The 24854-nt window shown below is 54.4% G+C and overlaps 1 protein-coding gene across 4 annotated transcripts in view; it reads left to right on the top strand.

Moving 5' to 3' along the window:
* Positions 1-24854, top strand: part of SEZ6 (seizure related 6 homolog) — a 44665-nt gene that overhangs the window by 3808 nt on the left and 16003 nt on the right. For all 4 annotated transcript variants that reach the window (XM_059149311.1, XM_059149310.1, XM_059149309.1 and 1 more), the window contains exons 2-3: positions 17476-18123; positions 18594-18727. In XM_059149311.1, coding sequence (XP_059005294.1) covers positions 17476-18123; positions 18594-18727 — 782 coding nt within the window. The remainder of the gene's footprint in view (positions 1-17475; positions 18124-18593; positions 18728-24854) is intronic.

The raw sequence follows: 24854 nt of genomic DNA, 5'->3' as shown, positions 1-24854 counted from the left end.
GAATTCTGAATGTCGGCTTCCTTACCCCCTCCCTCCACCCAGACGTAGATGTCCAAGTCCTCCAGCGTGCCCCCTCCCTCCTTGTCCCCATCCCTCCTAGTCCATTTGGTCTGCATGTGCTGGATGATCTCCGCTCAGGGATGTTACGCCCCCACCTGGGCAGAAGTTTCAGAGCTGGGGACCCCACCCCCCCAAACAAGAAAGATGGGAAAGAAGGGATTACTTTAGTGAAGGAACTCTCAGCCCTGATGGTGAAGAGCACAGGCCCCCTGGGTGGCCCAAGGCGCACCTCTGCCCTCTCTGAGTCTCCACTGTCTGGAGCGCTCAACGTACATTTGCACCACCTGATGGTTGCCAAGCCTAGGAGCACATCAGGGCCTCCAAGGGCTTGTCAAGTCATGCAGATTTCTGGGCCCCCAGCTTCCTGGCCTGCTCTGAGGGAGAAAGAGCCAGGATCTAGAAGTAAGAGTCTGGGGAATGGGGGAAACAATGTTGCTAGCCATGGTCAGCAGCTGGGAGGTGTGGGAAAGACAGAGGGGGTCTTCAAGTCCCCTTCCAGACTAATTCCAGCAGGAAGCACCAGGTCTAGGAAGCCCACTCACCCAGCTAGGCCAATCAATCCCCCAAACCATCCATATTCTCAACAGCTTCTGGGCTCTTTCCATTCCTTCTGCATGAAATTCTTCTCCCCTCTTGGGCCACTCTCACTCTATCTCATGCTTTGGGTTTTGCCTTGGTTGGCACTTCCTGCAATTCTTCAGCAGTATTTTTGGTTCTTCAGGGGAAATCTCATCCGACTGGACCTCTGGCCTGGGTCAGGGGTCTCTCGGCCTCCCACCAGCCCCCACTTTCCCTCATCAGGGTACCCATCTTGTTAGGTCTCAAGTGCCCAGCTGCTTACTGTTTCTCTCCAAGGAGCAAGACTGAGCTCAGAAAGGAGGCAACCAAGTCTGATTTGCTCAGCCCCTCTCTTGGGGCAGTTCCAAGAAGTCCTATTTGGATCAGGTTCAGGGTCAGTAAGGAGAGGTGGGGGCAGAGCAGCGGAGCCTGTGCCTTGAGGCTGCGTTTGCCTAGCAAGCACACTATTTTTACATAGATTGTATGTTAGGATTTTTTTTCCTTTTCCTAACAGTTGGCCAATTATCCCCACTATAAATTATAGCCTTGACTTAGTTTTTTCGTTCCACAAATTATGCTGTCACATCGTCAGCCTGAGGTGGCTTGGGGGTGGGATGCTGATGGCCATTCTGAGAAAGCTCAAGCCTGTCTCCAGCCACCCCTGCTTGTGTCCCCTGTGGCACAGAGCCTGGCATATGACAGACATTAAATACATGTTGAATAACTTCATGAGAGTTGCACGGGCAGACAGCAGTGGAGGTAAGCCCAGAGCCCGGTCTTCTTGATTCCCTCCCACAGCACCTGCCTACCACCTCTGCCAGCTGAGAGAGGTGCCCTGTATGAAATTAAGGACTAATGAAAGGGAGGGGCAACCCCATGTCGTCGGACTTCTCACCATATCTCCCCGTCCATCTCAGCTTCAGACATCCTCACAAAGCTCAGAGGGGCCAGCATGAAACCTTGGGAGCAGCTCTCAGCCTAGCATGTCCTTGAATGGGAAAGTGGGGGCCCGGGGGTCATCTAGTAATTCATGTCCACAGAGCTTTCAGAGTCTAGGTGCCTAGCCTGCCCCAGCTTCCCTCCACCTCTCCTGAGAGAACAGTCCCTAGAGTACCTGTATCCATACTTCTCTCATTCATGCCACAGCCAGGTACTAAAGCATGAGGCTTGGCCCAGAACCCTCATACGAGCCTCTCACGTGCTCTTCTAGTTATTTATTTATTTAACAGAGAGAGAAAGATCACAAGTAGGTAGAGCAGCAGGCAGAGAGAGGAGGAAGCAGGCTCCCGGCTGAGCAGAGAGCCCGATGCAGGGCTCCATCCCAGGACCCTGGAATCATGACCTGAGCCAAAGGCAGAGGCTTAACCCACTGAGCCACCCAGGTGCCCCTCACATGCTCTTTCTATTTAATACAAGAAATTAGTTATCCCCACTTTTCAGATGGGAAGACTGAGTTTCAGAGAGATTAAGTCACTGAACTTGGGCTTCACTGCCATTAAGTAGGCTACTCCAAAGTGGCTACTCCCTGTTTTGCAAAACCTGGCTACAGACAGCACTGTGTCCAGTGCTGCCCAGATGGAGGCAAAGCTTTAGTACAAGCTCATGGGAACCCAGGCGACTATCACTCATTCTCATCACCATGATGACAGCAATACTAGCAAACATTTATTAGGTACCAGCTATGTGCCAGGCACCATACTAACTAAGCGCTTTCCATGCCTTAGCTCGTTTAGTTATCATCCCAACTCTAGATAGAAGTTACTACCTGCATTCCATAGACCAAGTTCAAGCCCATGTGGTTGCACAGAACTGTAAATATCACCTAACTTTCTTCTTGCACATTTCTGATGATGGCAGTGGCTTAGCTTCCTGTCTACTCTCTTCCTTGCTGCTGTAGACTAGGGATATTTTATCTTGCTCAGTTCTTAGTGGCAATGAATCAAACATCCCTTCAGACACTTGGAGCCCAGAGCAGAGGCTAGGAGTCAAGTGAATCTTGGTCTTGGGGACCTTGGTGAATGAGAGGACCAGTTAATCCTGTCTTGGCCTCCAGGCTGCCCCAGCCTAACCCCTCAGCCCCATTGCTGAGGCCCACCCCTCCCCCACCTTCCCCCCAACCGGGCAGGAAAGCCCAAACTTGCCTGAAGCTCAACTCAGCTCCTAGACAGGGCCCGGTGCCAAGCCTGCCCCAGCTTCCCTCCACCTGCCTACCTGCCACCCAGCTGCCAGCCCAGGGAGGGCTTTGGGGAGATCGATGCTGCAGCCGCCGGCAGTGTTGTTGGCCATTGATTGTTGAGATTTCTCGGCGGGCTCTGGAGCAAACAAATCTGCCGCTTCTCCAACAACAACCTGGGTCTCCAGCTTCAGTCTGCAGTCTTGCCGGCAGGCAGGCTGGCAAGAGGGGTGGGGGGAGGGCCGGGGGAGGTCCTGGCTAGTCCCAGCAGGGACAAGGGACTTTGCCAAGAGATGAGAAGAAACTGAGTGGTGATGGGAGGGGAGGGCCATGGAGAGACTGATTGAAGATGCTAGGGTAAACCCCAGACCCCACTCGTGTCTTGTTTGGGCCAACCTCTACAATTTTGCTTAGCCATTTTTCCATTCCTGAAATGCTATCCTGTGTCCCTCTGCTTATTTCTGTTCTCCCACACCCTCTTTTCCTGATCATCCAGCCCAGAGGGCTCTCTGTCCTCTAAAAGCTAAATACCTCCCATTAGGAACCTAGCCTGACAATCCTTCATCCACCCATCCATTCTCCATTCAACAGCCTTCTATCCAGCCCCATCAGGTGTTTGATAAGTAGGAATACAACATGATCAACGCCCTAAAGGAACCCAGTTTAGAGGGGGAGCTGCCTTCTTAATGATAAACTCAGCTGTCACTGCCTTCTCAGTTAGACCTGGACCCTCTGATTTTAATGAAATGAGATACAAATGAGATGCCAAACAGCACCTATGTGATCCAACCCCTGGCCTTCGGAAGCACAGGAGATTCCTAGCCAGGGACTGCTCTGGGTCAGTTTCTTGTCTGAGGCTAGAGGGCTCACCTTTTAGGTCTTTGAAGGTCCAGTAAGCCTCTGGGACCCTTAGGGCAGGCCATTGTGGTGCCCTTCATCACAACTCTTCCCATCTTTGCTGGGACTAGGTGTCCCCTAACCCCCAAAAAGAGCAGTTGCAGGGCCCCTCCTGGCAACAAGTCATGTCCATGCTGCAGAATGCAAGCAGTGGGTCTCTCCCTTCCTCCCCCAACCCTCCCACATCCCCTGCCGTCTCCAGGATCCCAGTCAGAATCCTGACATCAACCTCAGCATCTTCCTTGGTCCCCCAATCCTTCCCTCCCCACGGGATCCTCCCTCTACCCTCAGGACCCTCCTTTCAGCTGGTCATTGGGCTGGAAGGACAGAACTGGAGAGCCCCTATGAAAAGTGCCTGAACCACTGAGCACCCCCTCCACACAGATGCTCATTTGCATGCTGTTTTAGCCCCCCCCTTTGCATGCTTGCTCCCTATTAAAGGCACAGAAGCAGACCCTGCCTCTCCCCACTCCTAGACCAGATCCCTCCACCCCACCCCCCATTGCTTCTCCCTCCCTCGCAGCACAGCAGCTGAGCACCAGCTCCTTTGTCCCCCAAGCAGCCACCTGCTGAGTGTCTGGCCTGGGTCCCATCAGCCAGCAGGTGCCTAGGGAGTCCCAGAGCCTGGGAGGGGGGCTATCGGGGCAGTGTGGAGAGCCAACTTCTGCCTCAGGGAGGAGGGGACATCCTCTAAGGAATAGCAGAAGAGTGCTCGTCAGCGAACCAGGACCCCCCAGGACTTAAACCCAGTTCTGGCTCTTGCTGGCTGGGTGAGCTTGCGCAATTCACGTCACTTTCCTTTGCCTCCATTTCCTTGGGGGTTCATGGCACCTGTCCCACCTTTCACTGAACATCACGGAGATCAAAGGAAATCAGAGCCAGTGGTGTTGGAAGGAAACCAAAAACCCCACTTGGGGCGGTGTCCTCCGGGATCCGGAGCTGTCCAGCACCAAGAAGGGCTAATTTTCAGATTGTCAGTGGAAGAGCCCAGTGACAGACTGTTAAGGCAGGAATGCGGAGGGAGCACCAGCTGGTCCAGGTCTGACCGGGAAGGTGAGACTAGCAGTACGGAGGGAGGAAGGTTGGATTCAGGGTGCTTCTAAGGGCCTTCGACCCTCACTTGCTGCTCTGATGGACACTGTCTTAGACATCATTTGCATCTAGCAAGGGGATGTGTTCATGAATTGAAACATCTGGTCCAGCAGCTGGCAGGCCCCCTCCTGTCATGAGGCCCTATTTTCTGGCTGGTTAGAGGAAATGGGGGAAAGAGAGTCGCCTTCTTTTGAGGACAGAAGAGCCTCTGGCATCTCCAGGCAAAGGTGTAAAGGTGGGATGAAACAACGCATGCCTGAGAGAGGTCATTTATTTATTTATTTATTTATCCAGCCTCTGCTTCTTCCTCTTCCCTCATTGCCCATTCACTTCTTGCCCATCCCCTGGTAGATCTCTAGTCCTGCCCTGCTGGGTCCTTACCAGCCAGGCCAGGAAGACACCTGCTGCTTAAGTTGAGGTGGTATTCCTGAGACTCAAACCACCTGCGTGGTAGGTACCCTGAGTCTGGTCGCTGTTGCAGCCGTGTCACTGACACTGCCCACTGGCCTTTCCCAACCCTGGGCTTCAAGCAGATGAGACTGGAGAGATCAGAGAAGGAAGACTTAGCCCTCTCAACTCAAAGCGACCACACACCCAATCTGGCAGAGCCCTTGAAGGTCAAAACAAGGTTGAGACAGGAGAGAAGGCTGAAGGGTTGGGGGCAGCAGAGCTGCGTCTCTCTGGTATTCCTGAGGGTCTTGGGAAGAAAAAGCCCCAGATGTGCAAAGAGCTGCATCTGTGTGCCTCTCTGCCTGGCTTGTTCTTCTTTCCCTGGCTGTCCATGTCCGTGTGTCCCTGCATATGCTTCTATCCCTGCACCGTAGGGCTGTGGTCCTGGTGGAGGCACAAGAGGCCCCAATTGAGGCTGGTGTGTTTCCCTCCCTGCAGCCCCCTCCATTCTTTTCCTCCCCAACCTTGGGCTCCACTGACCCCTCAAGGAGACTTGTAACTGGCGCTGCTGCTGCTATTTTTAGTAGCTCTGCACCCCTCCCCTCCCCCACTCAGCTTGCTGGGGAAGTGGGGAGGATGAGCAGAGCCTGGGGACCCTCACAGTCTGGAATGCTGGGTAGGTAAGGCCCTCTCCCCTCAGTCCTACAAGTCTATGGAGGCAAGGAGAGCCTGGGCTTGTCCGTAGGTTCAGGGCCCATACCCCGGGGCAGATTAGGCTCCATCCCATCTGCTTGGGGCTGGGAGAAGGTCCCAGGCTGTTCTCTCCCTCCCTTCTCCCCAGGCTCCTAAGAGTAGAGCCCAGGTCTCCAGTGACTCTTCCCTAAGCTCTTTGGAAGTAAGGCCAGAACTCCTAGGTCTTCGCCCATAGAAGCTGAAGTCAGAGGAGGGCTCAAAGTGTCGGGAACTTCAGTGTAGGGGGCTAACCTGGACTAGGTGACCTCCCCCCAAGACCCCCATCCCCGATTTCTGGTGCTGCCCTGGCACTTCCCAAAGTGATTTCAGCCCCAGACTCTTGGTGTTCCTGGGTCCCACCCCTCCACTGCCTCATCTGCTCTGGAAACTGGCACCAGCTGAAAGGGGCTAGGATACAGCAGTCCAAAGGGCATGAACTAGAGGACGGAGCGGGGAGGCAGCCCCAGCTGGCTTCCTTGGAGTGGGTGCCTGCCCTTTGGGCTCTGAAACGCCCTTTCTTTCTGAGGGCCTTTGTTCCTCTGTCTCTCTTCTGCCTGTCTCTTGAGCTTAGCAGGGCAGGGATAGCCCCAGGTCAGCTTCTGGGGCCCACTAGAGCACTTCCCACCTCTGTCAAGTTCTCTAACTATGGGATGGGGCAAATTAATCAAGCAGTGTGGGTGAATAGGCCAGCAGATCCTGGCACACCATAGATGCTCAAAAATATTCAATCCCTCCCGGGGTTCTTTTCTCACACCTCCATCCCCCACCTCCCAGCTTGTCTTCCCCCAATGCACATATATATATATATATATATATATATATATATATACATATATATATATATATATATATATTCATACATAACACAAACACATAATTGCTTGCACATGTGTATGCACATACACACAGCCTAGCCTTCCAAGTTCTCAACAAATACTGACCAACATAGAGAGGTGAGGATCCTGAGCTCCACTGCCATACAGAAGGCAAGTGGTAAGTCAAAAGAGCACAGTGTCCCATGCTGTCAGCCCTCTCCCAACCCCGCACATATACTCCTGCCCAAGTGGTTCCATCAGCTCCTGAGCGTGGGAACTCCCATTAGGAAATTAGCCTGACAATCCTTCATCCACCCATCCATTCTCCTTCCAACAGCCTTCTATCCAACCCCAGAGAAGGCGGGGCTGAGTCTCCACCCAACCTATCCAAAGACTCTAAAACACCAGAGTCCAAGTACTCTATAAAAAAAGAGACGGGGAGCGCCTGGGTGACTAAGTCATTAAGCGTCTGGCTTCTGCTCAGGTCATGATCCCAGGGTCCTGGGATCGAGCCCCACATTGGGCTCCCTGCTCAGCGGGGAGTCTGCTTCTCCTTCTTCCACTCCCCCTGCTTGTGTTCCCTCTCTCTCCATCTCTCTCTCTCTGTCAAATAAATAAATAAATAAAATCTTTTTTAAAAAGAAAAAAAAAAAATGGACAGATCCAGAGAAGGCAAGACAAGCTCAAGGTCACACAGCTTGTCAGTAGAGAGAGCCACCTTCATGCTGGAGTCAGAGTTCTGACAAGACCTCACCAGGCTCCTCAGCTTCACAGCTAAGAACAGACACTCAAGTGACTTCTTGGGCAGAGAGTGGCCAGAAGCATACAGCAGCATTAAGGACCAGGACAGCCCAGAGGTCTGGGTTCAGCTCCCTTCCATCCCTAGCCAACTCTCCCAGGCCATCTCCTCTCAGAGGCGGCTCACAAAAGCAGCCACAGGGCCAAAATCACAAGGTCCGGGACATAACTTTGGCCTCTGTGCACAAAACAAGCCTCAGAATCTTCGGGCTACCGCGCTGTTCATTCACTCCATGTCAAACACAGGCCCTGAGAGCAACCTCAGTGGTGTTGGCTGTTGAACTTCAGGGAAAGGGCAGCAGCCCAGAGATGCTGGTCTTGAACTCAGGAAGGTACCCACTCTGAGGCCCTGACACCCTGTGGCCAGGTCTTGCTGGGCTGGGCGGCTGGGAGGAACTGTCCATGGTAGGTACATAGAGGGAAGCGGGCAAAAGAAGGAGGGGATAGCTGTTCCTCCTGAGATCAACTCCTGTTCCCCAACTTCACCAGTGGGCTGGGCCGAGCTGGCCCCAGCACAGGCTCCATGGAGAATGCAGCTCCTGCCTTCACAGCCTTCCTCGGCCCAGCTAACATTCCCAAGGTTTTTCATTCAGAGAAATACCTCCCTGCTGCTAACAGCCTGGTGACTGGAGCATTAGAGCTGGGAGAGGGATGACCTGAGTATCCAGCTCAGGGCCAAGTCCCTCCCTTGCCCTGGCCACACTATGTGACATAATCGGGGTGGAGTATGGCAGATTAATGAGTTAACAGGCTGGTGAGGGAGGTGAGGCCACTGGGACTCCAGCAGCTTCCCCCACTCCTCTGGTCTCCCCCAGGGGTGGAGGTCAATTCTATTACCTCTACTCCGGGGCCACCCCCATCCTTTCCCCAAGTTCAGTGCCACTTTCCCAGCCCCAAGGAACTGAGGGTGGGCAGGGCTAGGACCCCTGGGTCCCCAGGACCAGCAGGCAGGCAGGAGAGGGGAGTGCAGGGCCACAGGGGAAGATGGAGCACGCAGCAGGTGACACTGTTCCAGAGGCCTCATTAATCACCTCTCCAGCCCCCAGCTCTGCAGTGGCAAGACCATATTAGATTTTAAATTGGAAAGCAAAGAACATGGCAGTTAGCTGGGAGTTCCCTCTACCCTGGGCCCCTGGTCATAGCCTTAAGGGAGAAAGGGTGCAGTGGGAAAAAGGGAAGAGAGCTGCCCCCCTGCAGTCCAGAGTCCTGTCTCCCCATACCCCCGCACAACTGACCCCTACCCAGCCCACGTACCCAGACCCTTGAGTTGTCCAGGCCACATGGTCCTGGAAAGAGTCAGGTTAGGGTCCAAGAAAAGGGCAGAGTAAAAAGGAGGGAGCACAGTGGCCATCTTGGGGAAAAGTGCATCCTTTCTGGGAGCTAGTGCCTTTTTGAGCTTGAGGACTGTAGGAAGCCAGTCATGTTCCAGGGTGTGCCATCCATGGGCAGGGACAAATAGTAATGACTTACAGCCCATGCATGTGTTTGGATCTGCATACACACACTCACATATACCCCTAGATCCGCACACTCATACACGCATACACAAGCAGCAACCCAGTGTGGTAGAAATTTCAAGCCCAGACGGGGGAACAGGCAGACCCAGTTCAAACCCCTCATTCGCCAGTTTCTTCCACTATGAACTGGGATGATTTACTTTGCTTCTTAGCCTTGGTTCTTTCATATGTAAAGTGGAAAATATTGATTCCAAGCATGAAAGGCTGATGCTCCAGCGGGGGAAGACAGCTCTCTCGAAGGTCCTCACCTGCCCATAGAGGGTGCTCAGTAACTGTGAGGCCATGGCCTCAAGGTCAGCCAGCTGCTCTGGGGCTGCCCTGGGAGCCCTGTGGAGGGACAGGCCAGGCTCCCTACCCGCTGTGCTAATGACTGGGCAGGGAGTTGCGGCAAGTCAACAAAGCACAAGAGGACATTGTCACTGGACATTCACACACCCTGGTCCCATCCTGGACTGTATCCCAAGAGACCAAGGCTTCCTGGCTTTTGGCCACCCACAAAGCCCTCCCAAACTGGTTCTATCTGTATTTCCAAAATTGCCCATCAAACACCCCACTCCTCAGAACACCAGTGCTCAGCCAAGGTTGGGAAGCCAACAGCACTCATCCTCCCCAAAGGGTGAGTGACGATAGGCCCAGCTCTCATAAGACCTTTTGGAAAATCTGAAGAAGCTCCAGGGCTCCTTGTCATTTCTCCCTGCCAACCCCAGTCCCCAGTTTTCTAAGCTTAAAGGAGGAGAGCAGAGACTGCCATGCCATTTTAACTCTTCTCCAGAACCCCAGCTCTAGACTCTTCCCTTCTGAGAGGTGGTGAAAACTGTGGGAGGTAAGGTTAGGTTTGAGCTACTTTCCGTTATGATAGCAATAACCACATGTGGCTATTTCAATGTAAGTTCGGTTACATGAAATACAATTTAAAATTCAGTCTCTCAGTCTCCCAAACCACATTTCAAGGGCCCAAATCACCATTTGTAGCTACTGGCTACCATATTGGACACACAGATATAAAATGTTTCCCCTCATCACAAAAAGTTCTGTTAGATAGCACTGCCCCAGGGCTGGATCACCCCTGTGTTTGAATCTGATATATTCAAATTAGTCATCTTGCGAACTATGCTCCCTGAGTCCCAGTTTCTCCATCTGTAAAATGGAATAATGAAAGTTCGTAACTCACAGAGTTATTGTGGGAATTGAACAAGTTAATGCTGGTAAAGCCCTTCGAATGGTGCTGGGCATGTGACAAATTTTCAATCAACAGTAACATTCCATATTTTTTTGAAAGATTTTATTTATTTATTTCACAGAAAGAGAGAGATCACAAGTAGCCAGAGAGGCAGGCAGAGACGGGGGTGAAGCAGGCTCCATGCTGAGCAGAGAGCCCGATGCAGGGCTTGATCCCAGGACCCTGGGATCATGACCTGACCTGAAGGCAGAGGCTTTAAAGCCACTGAACCACCCAGGCACCCCAACATTCCATATTTTTATTCACAAAGTCCTCTTTAGCTCAGTGGATCTTGGGAGGTGAGATCTGCCAGGGTCCTCGGATACTTCTCCCATTTTACCAGTGGGGAGATGGAGACTCGGGTTTGGGAAGCGATTTGTGCAGGGGACCCCAGCCTGTTAGGGACTGGACCAGGACCAGGTGGGCTGACTCCTGGCTGGTGGTCTCTACTTACCCCCACACCTGCTCTCTCCATCTAGCAAGAAGACCCCAACCTTGAGATGCCAAAGCCCAGGGTTATCCACCACCCCAACCCACGATGCTGGGAGACAAATCTACCCCTGGCAGCTTAGGAAGTAGTGAGCTCTCTGTCCCCAGAGGTATGCCCAGAGATGGTACACAGCCCCAGAAGTTTTAGAGAGTTTATTCTTCAGAGCGGTTGGGCAAGATGCTCCCTGAGCCCCAACATCCTGATCCCCAGCCCTGCTCCAAGTTTTCTGCGTCACCTGGGAAAGCCCTTTGGACTCAGGTTCCTCTTGTATTAATGAGGGAGGGATGAGATGTTCACAGAGGCTCCGTGGGCTCAGATTCTGGGGATCAGTGTCTTCCCTGCCTGGGGCCTGGCCAAGAAGGGGTGCCTCTATTCATATCTGCACTCCAGATTTTACTGGACTGCCAGGGGTTGACCAAGAGAGGGTAGTAGAAGGGTGTGATGAGAAGGTGAACGGTGGCAGAGAAGAAGAGGGTGGTCTGGGACTGGGCAGCCCACTAGCTTGTGTCAGCAGACACTCTTCCTCAATTGCCAGTTGGGGCTGTGCTGGGGAACTGCCAAGGGATGGCTGCCCATCTTTTCCCTGTAGGACCCGCCCCTGCCCGCCTCTGCCCTCCCCTGCCCACCCCTGCTGGACAAAGGCCAGGCACTTTGGGGAGAAGGGAGCCTTCCAAGTATGCAGACAGGCAGAATCCTTGAGCCCACCCTTCACTGTGCCAAGCACCAGGGGTCAGCATTTGTGGGCAGAGATGTGGGAAGAGAGAGGCCTTGTGCTGGACCCTTGCTCACAGACCCAATCAGTACATGTGCGGAGCATCCCCCGCCAGGAAGTCCCCCCCACCCAGGAGGTCAGAGGTGGGAGCTATTGTGACCCATTTGGCCAGCACCGATGACTCCCCAGAAGGGGGATAGGAGCTGGGCCTAGTAGGATGGGGAGGGTTTGAAGAGACAAAGGAAGAGTGAGCAAATGGGGCAGAAGGAAGAAGGCATCTGTTCTAGCTGAGAAGATCCCTTTGAGTGTATCTCTGTGTCCGCTCTAACCACTGTCCCCATGGGAAACCATGGGGACTTCCTTCCCCATCGCCCCAAACTGTGGGGCTCCCATGACAAGTGCCCTAAGATAGTGGGGCCAGGCTACTAGAAAGACAGTCCGGAGGCCCCAGGGAGAGAGTGGACAGAGATGAGCTATGGAGCTGTCCAGCTCGGAGTTCCAGTCATTAGACGCAAGACCTTAGATGTGTTACTTAACCTCTCTGGACTTGGGAGTCTTTATCTCTGGGGATAATGATACAAACCTCCTTAGAGGAAGGGGAGGAGGAGCATGGCACGTGAAGGTACTGGGTCAACACTGAGTCCTGACAGCTATCCGGCTCCAGATGAGGCCGAATGTGTCCATTCAGGCTCTGCCATGTCTTCTGGGTGACCTTGGAGAACCACACTCCCGCTCTGGGCCTCAGTTTCCCCATTTGTCACATGGGGTTTATATCGCCTTTCCTGTTAATACAAGTAATCAGACAGCAGCAAACCGACCTCAGATGTGGGGATAGTGGCTGTAAATACCACAGGAGCACATAGAATCAAATCAGAAGCCTCCAGAACTGGACCTCAGGCCTCAGGGGCCCTATGTGGCCCTGCTAGTTTCTAGCTGGGGTCTCTTATTTCAGGCGGCAGGCCTGGGCCCAGTAGTACTGTCACTATGGAGACCAGGCTGCCGCTCTGGGGGCCCAGGCTCTCTCACTCTCAGAACCTCTCTTCCCTCCCTTGGGCTCTGGGATAATGAGGGTCTGCAGGGGCCAGGCCCTCACTAATCCCCTATTAAAAGTTGAAAGGGGCCAGGGAACCTCCAGAATAAACTCATTAACTTTTATGGGATAATAAATGTATCCCATTAAATTCTCATTCTTATGCTGGGCCAGCTTAACCTCCAGAACCCAGAGGGGTGGGCTCCCTGCCCACTGTATCCCCAGGCACCCCTGTATACCCACCTGCTGTCAAGCTCTCCCCTCCCCCACAACCCCAGCTGGGAGCCACTGCTACCACAAAGAAGGGATCAAGGCTGACCTCAGCTCAGAACTCTGGGCTCCCCTCCCTGTGCCCTCTTTGGCTTCCTCCTTAGGAGGCCAGCAACTGTGGCCCTCTGCAGGAACTACCGGAGTGACAGGGGCCCCTTCTGCCCTTGCAGAGAACCGGGTGGGGCTGGCAGATGGGAGCAGAGGCCTGTCTCTAGATGGCCCTCACCAAACCCAGACGTCACCACTCCACAGAGGGAGAGACCGAGGCCCAAGCGGGCGGCCCCCTGCCCAGGTCACGGAGGCAGTGAGGCATATGGATTTGGGATTGGAACCTGAAGTTTTCCAGCTGGCTGGTGCAGAAAGATTTGCAGAAACAATAGCACCAATTGGGGCAGCCCAGCTGGTCCTGAGGGGGCATCTGGAGTCTGTTCCAGGCATGCAGCAGGTGCTCCAGGCAGGGCCACTCCACTGTGACCCCAATCCTTCCATCACTCCCTCCACAGACCAATTCCACAGCCCACGAGCACTGTAAACCCTTGGCAGCCTCCTGGGCCTCCGCGCACCTCAGTTTCCCCATCTATAAGACAAGGACGATAATGCCTACCTGGTTGGATGCTGTGAAGAAAAGTCCCCAGTCTTTCCAGCTTCCCCTAAGCAGAGGCTAGACAACCCCTCACCCCGCCCCCACATCCAATCAGAGGCTGCCCGGTGTGGATCACCCGACTCCCGTTTCTCCCCTTACCAAGCTGGGCCCTGGGGAGGAACGGCCAGGCAGGTGGCCTTCCCCGGGAGGCCCAGTCTGGGCCTGGGGAAGGGGAGGGGCCTCCAATCCCAAGAGGGGCCACGGTTGGGGGGTGGGGGTGGCACGGGCTGGGAGGCGGGAGCGGGAGAGAATCCACCGGGGAGGCATCCTGAATGGCTCATTAGTGCCGATGAAAGCCTTTTTTCATTTCGTCTAAATACTTTAAACAGGGCTCCCTCCGATGTCTATTTGCATAGCTTAAGAGCTAATGCGGGGGGAGGGCCCAGGCGGCGGCAGGGCCACGCCGGGGCGGGGGGCTGCCGGGGAGTTCCGGGGCTCCTCCGGGGTGGGGATGGCGGTGGCGGGGAGGAAAAGGGTGTTTCCCCGGACCCACCCCTCATAAAGGAAGAGGCCCCAGGCCCTGCATCCCTCCTGGAGAAGAGGAGAGAGGAGCAGCCCTGGGAGTGCTTTTGGGCCTTCCTGCACCAGGCAGAGCAGACAGGTGGGGAGACCTTGGGGGAACCCATCCACGTCCTACACGGGGGCCTTAGACGCAGCTGCCCTTTGCTTGACAGAGGCAGTAATATCCTCATTTAAAGATGAGGATGCTGACACGCTCGGGGTCAACACATTCTCTCGGACAGCAGAGGCCTCATCTATAGCTGTCCTCTCCTCACCCCAGGCCTGCCTCAATGTTGCCCCAATGGTGGGGGGTGCTGCCTGCCCTTTTGAGTCCCTGTAGCCTCAAAAGCTCTGAGAGGCAGCTTTCCTGGGCTGACATTTGAACACAGGGGTGCCTGCCCCTGCCCCTGCCCCTGCCCAGAGAAACCAGTGTTAAGGGTTTCTGATTTGGGGTCCAGACTCAGATGTGGTTTGGGCACTGGGTGGGTGCTCTCTGGGTCCCAGCCAGGAGGCTTCCTGAGAGTCCGGACCAGGTCAGGCTCGACTCAGGTTCCAGATACTAGAAATTCTGATCCCAGCTCTACTTCCAGATTGCATGAGACCTTGGACAAGTCTATTCTCTCTCTGAGTCTTAGTCACTCAGGCTGGCTAGGGGGGTTCTCTACTGGACAGCTCCTCTCTCCTCCTGTGAGACAGGTAGTATCCTGGGAAGACTAAGCAAAGGTTCAAACCCCAGCTCCACCACTGTATGACCCAACGAGTCCTTACCCCACCTATCTGGGCTTCAGGTTCTTTGTAATTCCCATCTCCAGAGTTGCAATGTCAATGATATAATACAAGATCTGAGAACAGCCTGACTGAGCATGTGGGTCCCTGCCATCCCTTTCACTATGCCCAACATCACATGCTCCCTCTCTGTCAATCTCTGTACCTTTGAACTCAGCGCCAGCGGAGAACCTAGGGAGCCTGGTGACAGGGAGGGCAGGTCACAGGGCCTCAAACTTCCATCAGAATCACCCAAGATATCCGGAGATGCCCTGTCCCCAAAAATGGCTTGTCTTCTGGAGATTATCTTACCTCTCTGACAGTGGGTAGCACCCTCCGGGACCAAGTGGCAGCTGATTACGGAATCAATTTGCTCCTTTGATATGCTATCTCGATCCCATTTAACCAAGAGCTCAGTCCCCCCAGATAACACAGTCAGTGCAATTGACAGTGACACGGGAGGTGCCCATTAGCTCTGCTCCATTGCCCAGCACCCACCTGGCAGCCAGCGGGAGGAGCTCTGCCCGCTGCGCTGTCTTCCTGAGGCAGAGGATCTCCTTGCCCTCCCTCCCCAAGGGAAGAATCCCACAGGTACCTACCCTGGGAGCCACAGGCCACATCTCTTAGGGGGCAATCCTGGAAAGAGACACTTGGTCTTCAGTCTATGCAATGAGAAAGGCTCCTCTTCCTTGTACTAGGCTAAGATCAGTCTCTATTTACCTGGCAAAGACCGTGTGACATCTGGGAGGTGGGCAAAGAGAGGAACCATGTCCTGGCATGTCATAGCCACTGCTCAGACCCTCTATTGATGACTCAAATGAATGACGCGGGGCCACTGGCAGATCATGTGCTCCAGAGGGTATGAGCCTGCCTGGGCGCTGTGTTGTTGGTGACTGGCACAGAATGCCAAGGCACAGATGGGCTGCTTTGCTGGGCATCTCAGGAGATGCAATTGGTCCTGTTTTCTTGGTGCTTTGGGGCATCAAGACCCCTCTGACCCAAAGCAATGGAGAGCCAGCCCTCTGACCTCCACCCACCTCTCCCACCCCATCTCTTCCCTCCTCCCCTTTGTCTGACACATCAGAGCTGCTATGGACTCCTGAACAGAATGTAGGCCATCTGCCACTTCCTTGTGCCTGCCAATCCATGGGGTGGGTGTGAGTCTGTGAAATGACAGCCCCACCATCAGACATTCAGAGTAACCAACCTTCTTCTTGCAAACTGTTAACGCCCTGGCTGTGTCTCCCGTCAAGTGCTCATGCAGCCATTTTGAGAGCTGTTAGGATCAGAATCCCCTCCCAGCCTTCTCAGGCAGGCAAAATTCTACAGGAGCTGAATCTGGAGCCAGCATCCATTGACCTTTTCCCGGCAGATGAGGAGCTGGAGAGCCTAGTGGGCCACAAGCAGAATAGGCATCATCTGTCCAGATATGGGGTTGTAAAAGTCAAAATAATTAATGGCAGAGCAATCTGTACCTCGAACCAGCAAGAGCAACTAAGTTTCATCTTCCAGAGCCTATCTAATTGACTGGTAGTGGCTGCTTGGATAATTGTGTTGAGAAGGATTCTGAAGTCCCATGTGGCTCAGCAAGAAATACCCAAAATTGGTTAACAGTGTCTGCCATGGATTAGGACTAACTATTCTATCCCTGCTTTGGCTAGTAACACAGGAAAGATAATGGGGGGAGGGCAGAGAAAGAAAGATAATGGGAATTCAGAAAGATGTGTCAAATGAGGAAAAGTAATATCAGTTAATCCTCAGTTAATCCTAAAAATGAAACCCTGGTTTACAGATGAGTAGACGAAGTTTCAGAGAGTTTAGGTTATTTGCTTGAGGTCACACAACCCGGAAGTGGAATGGATTTGGGATTTGAAGCCACACAGGCTTTACTCTAGAGCTTGTCTCTTCCCCCCTCTATTCACATCACTGTTCTAAAAGGATTTAAAAATAAAAAAAGATAAATGACTGAGAAGTGAGAGAAATAGGACATAATGGGACCCTAACAAAGATGTCGTGTACCCATGAGGGAATCTAAAACAAAACCCCAGGGCTCCTGGATGGCTTAATCAGTTAAGTATCTGCCTTCGGCTCCGGTCATGATCCTGGAGTCCCGGGGTTGAGTCCCACATCAGGCTTCCTCCTTGGCAGGGAGTCTGATTCTCCTTCTTCCCCTCACGCCACCGGTATTCCCACTCTCTCTCTCAAATAAATAAATAAAATGAAGGGAAAAAATTGAAAATAAAACAAAACCCCAAATATATGAAACATTTCCTGAGACTAATGACCAGCAGCTTCACTGAGAATAGAAAATGAACTTGAATGACCTATAATCTCAGCAGAAAAGTCACTGTGGTGGGGCCTGGCCTTCTTGGTAAGGGTCTTACCTCAGGGCTTCAACTCACTGGTTGAAGCCACTTCCTTTCTTTGGCCTGTCTCTTCATCTATTAAATGAGACCCCGATTAGGTGTGGCAAATATTTCTCTCTCATGTCAGTCTAAGGTGGCAAGCATGGCTGCCCAGAGTGTTGTGTTGAGAAGGATTCTGAGGCCAAATCTGAGAAGAGCAGGAACTCATGGCAAGATAAATCAGTAACGTCTGTCTACCTCTGGTGTTGGAGGAGAAAGGATATCTCATGAGACATCCTGGAAATAGATGATATCATCTCATTCCCAGGTCTTGGATTCTAGAGCTCCTGGTTCTCAACAGATCGTAGGATCTCAACAAATCATAGGGTCTCCTATGATTTGGATGGGCTGTGGTGCCCCTCCCTGTGGGGGAGGGGGAGAATCTCTGATCATGCGTTATTATTTCAGGACTCTCCTCAGAGACCCCAACCACGGGGGACGGGCAGGCCCCAGGCATCGAGGAGACAGACGGGGAGCTGACTGTGGCCCCCACACCTGAGCAGTCAGAACGAGGCGTCCACTTCGTCACAACAGCCCCTACGTTGAAGCTGCTCAACCACCACCCACTGCTCGAGGAATTCTTACAAGAAGGGCTGGAGGGTGGCGAGGAGGGGCTGAGGCCAGCACTGCCTTTCCAGCCTGACCCACCAACACCGTTCACCCCGAGTCCCCTTCCCCGCCTGACCAACCAGGACAGCCGCCCTGTCTTCACCAGCCCTACTCCGGCCATGGCTGCAGCTCCCACTCACCCCCAGGCCAGAGAAAGACCCTGGAGCCGGGAGTCTGAGCCCCCTGTACATCATATCACAGCTCCCCTACCTCCCGTACCCAGCCTGGGTTCCAGGGAAAGGCCTAATACTACACCCCCCAGCAGAGCCTGGACCCCGACCCAAGAGGGTCCTGGAGATATGGGCAGACCATGGGCTCCAGAGGTCAAGTCCCAGACCCTGGGGCTTGGGGTGGAGGGATCCATCACGACCTCCACGGCTTCAGGGGACGATGAGGAGACCACCACCACCATTGTCACCACCACCATCACCACCGTCCAGCCACCAGGTCAGCTCCCCGCTGGCTTGGAGATATGGAAATGGGTATGGGGGAACGGCGGGGCCCCTGTAGTCCCCTGCCCCTGTCACTATGCCAGCCTGCCTTGCCCTTTGGCACCAAGGGCCAGCCTGCAGTAGGCAAGTGGATGAGAACCAGATGGCCTGGGTTCTAATCCGGATCTGAAGGAATGACAACAGACCCTAGGAATTTTGCTGAACTTCGCTGAGACTCATCTGTAAAACGGTGATAAGACCTACCTCATTGAGCCACTGTGACAACTGAGATAAAATTGCACCTAGTAGGTGCTCAAAGGTGGTCCCCTTCTTTCAACAGGGAAATAGGTGCCCCAAGAGCTGGGCTTCACCATACACACACACACACACACACACACACACACACACACACACACAGTGGTCAGTTTTAGTTGAACCAACACCCTCAGAGCTGGGCTTAGCCTTGTGTTTCCTCCTGCCTCCCAGGCCCTTGTAGCTGGAATTTCTCAGGCCCGGAGGGCTCTCTGGACTCCCCCACGGCCCCCAGCTCACCTACAGATGTCGGCCTGGACTGTTTCTACTACATTTCCGTCTACCCCGGCTACGGTGTAGAAATCAAGGTAAGCAACCTGGCTCCCACCGGGACAAAGCTGGGACTAGTGTGTTATTTTTCCAGAAACGTGCTGGCCACTGGCCGAGGTGAGGATGCTCAGCGGCATGGTTGGCCTAGAGCTGGGGCTGGGCCTAAAACTTGGTCAGCTTCTGCCCTGTGCTCTAGAGAGGGAAGAGCTTCTGTTCCCAAGGGCTTCATCAGGAGCTAAGGAGAGTTTAAGGAGGGGCTTAACTCTTGGATGAGCAGAGGAGTGTGTGAGGGTCTGAATTTATGTGGTTGGGGGAGCATGAATGTAGGGCTCCATGGTTGGGCCTGAAAGAGCCAGGGGGCCTCATTGACTGACTTACGCACTCAATAATTCCTTCAGCAAATACTCCCTGAGCAGCTCCTCTGGGCCAGGCCCAGTGCTGGCTCCTGGGGTGCAGAGCTGGGGAAGATAGACATGGCACACCATCAGAGAGAACCATCTGGTGGGCAAGTCAGACCCACAGCCCCAGCTTCCTTCCGGCTGCCTCCCTGGGCCATCTCATCCTTCCCTTGGGATTAAGACTCTCTCTTGCTCCTCAACCCTGAGCCTGCCGGTCCTCCTGGATGTCCCATAGGCTCTTCCACCTCCACGAGCCTCAAAGCTAACTCTTCCCTTTTGCTCCCCTAAACCTGCTTGCCAAACACCACTCCTGACCTCAGAGATGGACACCCCAACCCTTCAGAAACAGGGAGCAGGGCCGCCACCATGCAATGTGGATGGTGCCTGGAGGCGAGGCCAGCTTGGCCCCTCTTTCTTCCTCTTCCCTGAGTCCCATCAACTGGTGTCTCCATTCTATCATGACGTTCCCCAAAACTCAGATCTGCCGGCTTCTCCCGTCCATCCCACCACCACCATGTGGTCCAGCCTCCATCATCCCTCCCCCAGGTGAAGCAGTGGCTGCCTCACTGGTCACCCCACTCTTGCCTGCCCCCACTGTCCTTCCCCTCCACTGTAGTCACTTTTCTTTTATTATCTTTTTTTTTTTTAATTATATAATTAAGCTCTTCAGCCCAACGTGGCACTTGAACTCATGACCGCAAGATCAAGAGTCGCATGTTCTATAGACTGAGCCAGCCAGGCGCCCCTCCACTGCAGTCATTTTCCCATATGAAGACAGTCCTCCCCTCCACACCTCCCCAGAGGCCTCTGAATGGAGGCCAGTCCCTCCAGCCCATGTCCAACCACTCCCTCCCTCATTGTCTCCCTGACCCTTTGCATTGACCAGCTAGCTGGATGGGCCAAGGTTGCTTTCCCCACAAGCCCCAATGATACATGCTGGTCCCTCTGCCCAGAAGTGTCATCCTCTTATCCCTTTCTGGGACTCACTCTCGGTGTCACTTTCTCAGGGACTTATCTCCTGATGCCCCATCTTATGAGTCTGTTAATAGCTGGCCACATCCCCAGCCAGACTGTGGGCTCCTTGAGGAGTACCCTGAGTGGGGGCCCAGAATGGGGTCTCCGTGGACTGGCTGAATGAATGCACAGATGGTTGGAGGAAGGAAGGAAAGAGGTAACAGTGGCCTGAGTATGGAGAGAGAATGGAGGTAGAGGCGGGCATTCGGCCCAGCTGAGAGTATCAGGCAAGTGACTGAGAACAGAGGGAAGAGGGCAGAGGAGGAGTCTGGGAAACAGGGCAGTGCTGGCCGCTCCTAGCTCTCAGCCTGCTCCCTACCCGTCCCTATGCTCCCCACCCATCCCTAAACCCCTGGATCTGAGCCTGGAGCCAGCTACGCCTGTCCTGGGGATGTCAAGGGCAGGTCTCTGAGTCAGGACCAGAGGAAGGGGAACCCTCTCCCCCCACCAGTGGGCCCCTCCCCTTCTCTCTGTGACTGTTTGCTCCTGCTCTGCCAAGCCCTGGGCCCCTCGCTCTGGGCTGACAGGGAGGGTAATTAGGAGCCTCCGCCACCCCCCCCAAGCCATTAGCACTCAGTGCCGCTTAATTAAGGTAATTAATGTAAAATCATCACCTAATGAGAGGTGGCACCGGCTGTGGCTCACCGGGTAGAAGGCACCAGCTGCAGGTGTGGGGAAGGGGGTGGGAAGGGGCAGATGCCAGGCTGAGGGCCCTCCTGCCAGCCTGAGCTGGCATCACCTGCCCCCCAAGGCTGCCATTCCCACTGAAGCCCCCTGAGCCAGGCTGGGCCCGGTCTAGGTCCTCTCCACAAAGGGGCAAGATGCTGGCTCTGTGGGCTCCAGCCCTGGCCCCGGGCATGAGCCCCACCCTTGCCCCCCACCATAAGCCCTATGTCTGTTGTCGTCTGGGGCTGCCACATTTTTTTTTTCCCATCAGAATGCAAAAGCTGTTACCAGGCAACCCTGAGATGAAGACCTGTCACAGCCCGGGATGGCGGTCTGCAAATGTGGCAGCCAGACGCTGGCACCGCCCTCCACCCCACCACCGTGGGGCAGAGTCCTTGAGGGATCCAGTTGGCCCTGATGGCCAGAATTAAGAGTCTGAGACCATGGCAGGAAGTCCCGGGGGGTGGGGAGGGGGAGAAGGGACAGCATCAGCCAGTGCTGAAGCAAAGGTTACGGTTCATCTCCTTCGGGGGCCAGATCTGGAACCTCTGCTCCTCCTGGGCCTCCCAGCCACACCACCCAGATCTCCTGGGGACCAGAAGAATTAATTACTGATCCTGCAGACCGGTACCAATGGAGAGTTGGGGAAACTGAGGCCAGCAAGGAAAGGCAATCCCTAAGGTCACTCAGTGAGCCATTAACTCACATTTTTTTGTTTGATGAATGACTTTGCTCTACAAACATAAGTGGAGAAATTATCACGTGGCAGGCTGTGTGAGGGGGCGCTGGACACAGTTCCTGGGGGAGATGGAAATCGGAAGCACTGACCGGAGAAGGCTCGGCACCATTGGGATGGAGTGGGAAGCAGGAGCATGGCAGGAATGCAGGGATACGGCACACTTTTCAGCCTGGAGGGTCAGAGAAGGCCTTCCGGAGGCCGTGATAGCCGCTCTGGGACCTGACAGAGGAGAGGTCAGCTGACACACCAGGATCAGGAAGCCATGGCTAAGGTGGTCTGGCTGTTGATGGTTCCCAGGACTGCATGGGACAGGTGACTTTCATTGCATGCGAGCAAGAGGTGAACTTAGGTGCTTCCAGATCGCCCTCCTGCCAGAGGCTAGGCCTGAAAACAGTGCTGGTCTCCCTGGGCAGTGGGGAATGGAATGGGTGAGGTGGCTGGAAGACTGAGAAGGTGGCCGTGGCCTCTTCAGACTTGGGGAAAGACTTGTGGCTTCCCTCCAATGTGGGTGAGCCCTGGCCTGCCCCTCCTCGAGTTCACAGGTACGGTTCAGGGCAGGTGGAAGGGATGGAATCCAGGCAGGGGTGGGTGGGAGAAACCATGGGAGGAGAGAAGCATGTGAAGGACCCACAGCTCACATCCCTGACACCATGCTGGGCCCCTGCCATGTGACCATAGCTCTGGATAAAGTCTGGGGCCTCTTTTCATGAGGAACAGGCTCAGGGCTTCCAGAACTCCAAACTCCCATGCTCTCCATATCTTGGACTCCAGCCCCTCATAACCTGCTTTATCCCCTGCCCCCACCTCCCTTCAGGCCGCTGCACTGATCTGTGCACTGTGGCCGAGGGTCTGAGCTGCCCAGAGGGAGGAGGCCACCTCAGGTCCTCCGTAAACAGAGGAGGTTTACCTCTTTCAGCTGGGGTCAGGCACTGCGCTAGGCTCTCTTGAGAAGTCCCTTCAGGATGGCTGGACACCAGACCCTGGGCCCGTGTGGATGCCATCCCTTCTCCAGGCAGCCGGTCTCCCCTGAGGGCTCCAGGCCTTTCAAATGGGCCTGGCATGTGCATCTCATTGCACTTGGCATTTCAAGAGCCTTCTCACTGCCAGTCTCCATCTTGGCTTGACTGCTCTCTGTACCATCTGGAGCCTGGGCACAGCTGCCCATTATCCCCACCCTTGTGCCCCAGGTGGCCCCATTGGAACATAGCTCTTCCACGCCAGGCCAGCTGCCACTTTGATAGCCAGAACTCCAGGACCAGGCCTGATAGGGACACCAATAGGGTGGTGGGTCCATGGGGTGAGATTTCTGGGCAACCTCCTCTTTTCCAGCTTCTGGAAGGCTCGTCTGAGAGGAATTAGGGAGGTGCAGGCAGGTCTGGCCCCATGCATTTAGACCCCTCTCCCCATCCCTAAAGCAGACTCTGTCCCATAAGGGTTTGTGGACAGGCACAGAGGCTGTCATGTGGGACTGGGGTTCCAGCCTCGGCAGCCCGTCCCTTGGTGACCAGCAAAGCCCCCAGCCTTCCCTGGAACTGTTTGCTTCTCTATAAAAGAAGATGAATCAGATGATGCTGAAAGGTGCTCCCAGCCAGTCCATCTGAGCATGTTCCCTCTCCTGGGTTCAGGAAGCCCCCTTCTAGGCCAACCGGGCCGTGGTCTTTCAAGCTCTTGACCCTGCTTCCTTTTCCTAGCAGCTGTAGAACCTGGTCCAGAGAGAGGGTGGCTCCCATGGACAGTATCCCGGAGGCAGAGCCCTAGAAGAGCTGGGGCTGTGGTGGGTTGACGGCCAGCTACCATCACATCAAAAGCATTAGTCTCACCAAGGTAGAGCCCAGATCCCCCCCAAAAAGGGGAAGAGGACCCCTCGGCAGTGCTCAGCCCCTTACAGGTGGGATCTCACTTAATCCTTACAACCTTATCAAGTAGGTACAACCATCCCGTTCCACACATGAAAACTGGGGTTCAGGAAGGTCATGTAACTTCCCCCAAGGACCTTTCAGCTAGTCAGTGATAGAGCTGGAAGCTATTTCAGGACTCAAGAGCCCCTGTTCTTCCCCTGGCCTAGGAGATTGGCCCAGGCATGGTTAAGCCGAACAGGGGGTGCATGGGGGTGCATCCCTTTCCTCAGCTCCTCCCTGCCTGCGCCTGTAAGACGCCACCTGGAATTCTTCCAGTCTGGGGAAGGGCCTAGGAGGCTATGCATGAAGACAAAGCCCTAGGCCAGGAATCGGGGGGTCCCAGTCCAGAATCCTGACTTTGCTTTGGGTGTATGGTATGACACAAAGAGGAACTCTGCACTTTTCTGATTGCGAGGTGCCCTTGTCTATAGAGCAGAAGTAAATAAAATCTGCTCGGATTCCCTCCTTGAGATTTTGTGATACAGGAAAGGATAAAGGGTGTGAAAGCTTTGAAACGACAAAGGGTCTCCTGGGAAAAGTTGTGCCTCTCCTGCTGTGGGGAGTGGGGGAGCACGTGGGTGTGGGGGAGCACGTAGAGTTGGGGGAGCACATGGATTTTGTGGAGCATGCACATGTGAGGAGGGGCTTGTATGTGGGGGAGCACATGGGAACGAGGGCGCACGTGTGCCCTGCCATGTGTTTGAGGGAGCTGCATGTGTGCAACCGGGCTTGTGTCAGAGTACACACGTGGGTGCTGGTGACCAGAAGAGCGTAGGGGAGCAGGGCCTGTGGCCATCTTCTGGGGGAGGGGCTCACACACCAGAGTCACCCTTGAGCTTGTCCTTGGCCTGTGCAGGGTTTTTACTGGGGGGAATTGTGGCACTGTCCCACCTATGAGTCACACCATTAGGGCATGTTCTGGAAACCTGACTGGTGGCTTCAATGGGGACAGACAAGCCAGTCAAGCCTGATGATCTGGGGGGGCCAGCAGAGGGCAACCTAAATCCTCCCTGCCTCCTGGGAGTTTAGGAAGGAGTGGTGTCCCCTCCCCCCACCCCACGTCCTTCCTTGTACTGACTTCAGGGGCAGCAGGAAGCCAGGCAGTGCAAGACAGCCCTAGGTCCTGTCAGAATTGTCCTCACCTCCCTCTGCTCCTTCCCCCTACCCAGCCCCCAGCTCCCTCCTCCTCACCCCTTGTCACAGGCTAGGGGGTGTGGGAAGAAGGCCCTTGTGAGCAGAGCTGACATTTCAATCGGTCTCCCAAGCTCTTCCGATGCCTGCAAATTGCATCAAGACTCTATCACCCTCCTTGTCCAACACTCAGCCCTGTCTGGCCCCTGTCAGGCCTGGCCCTCGAAAAAGTGACAAATTACATTGCAGCCACTGCGGCAGGCCTGGAAGTGGGTGCTCGGAACCAAGGGGAGCAGAGCCACTCAAACAGCCTCTAGCT

Source organism: Mustela lutreola, chromosome 15, assembly GCF_030435805.1.
Source record: "Mustela lutreola isolate mMusLut2 chromosome 15, mMusLut2.pri, whole genome shotgun sequence".
Taxonomy (NCBI): Eukaryota; Metazoa; Chordata; class Mammalia; order Carnivora; family Mustelidae; genus Mustela; species Mustela lutreola.
Note: the sequence above shows the minus strand (reverse complement) of the source record. Positions and strands in the feature narration are given on the sequence as shown.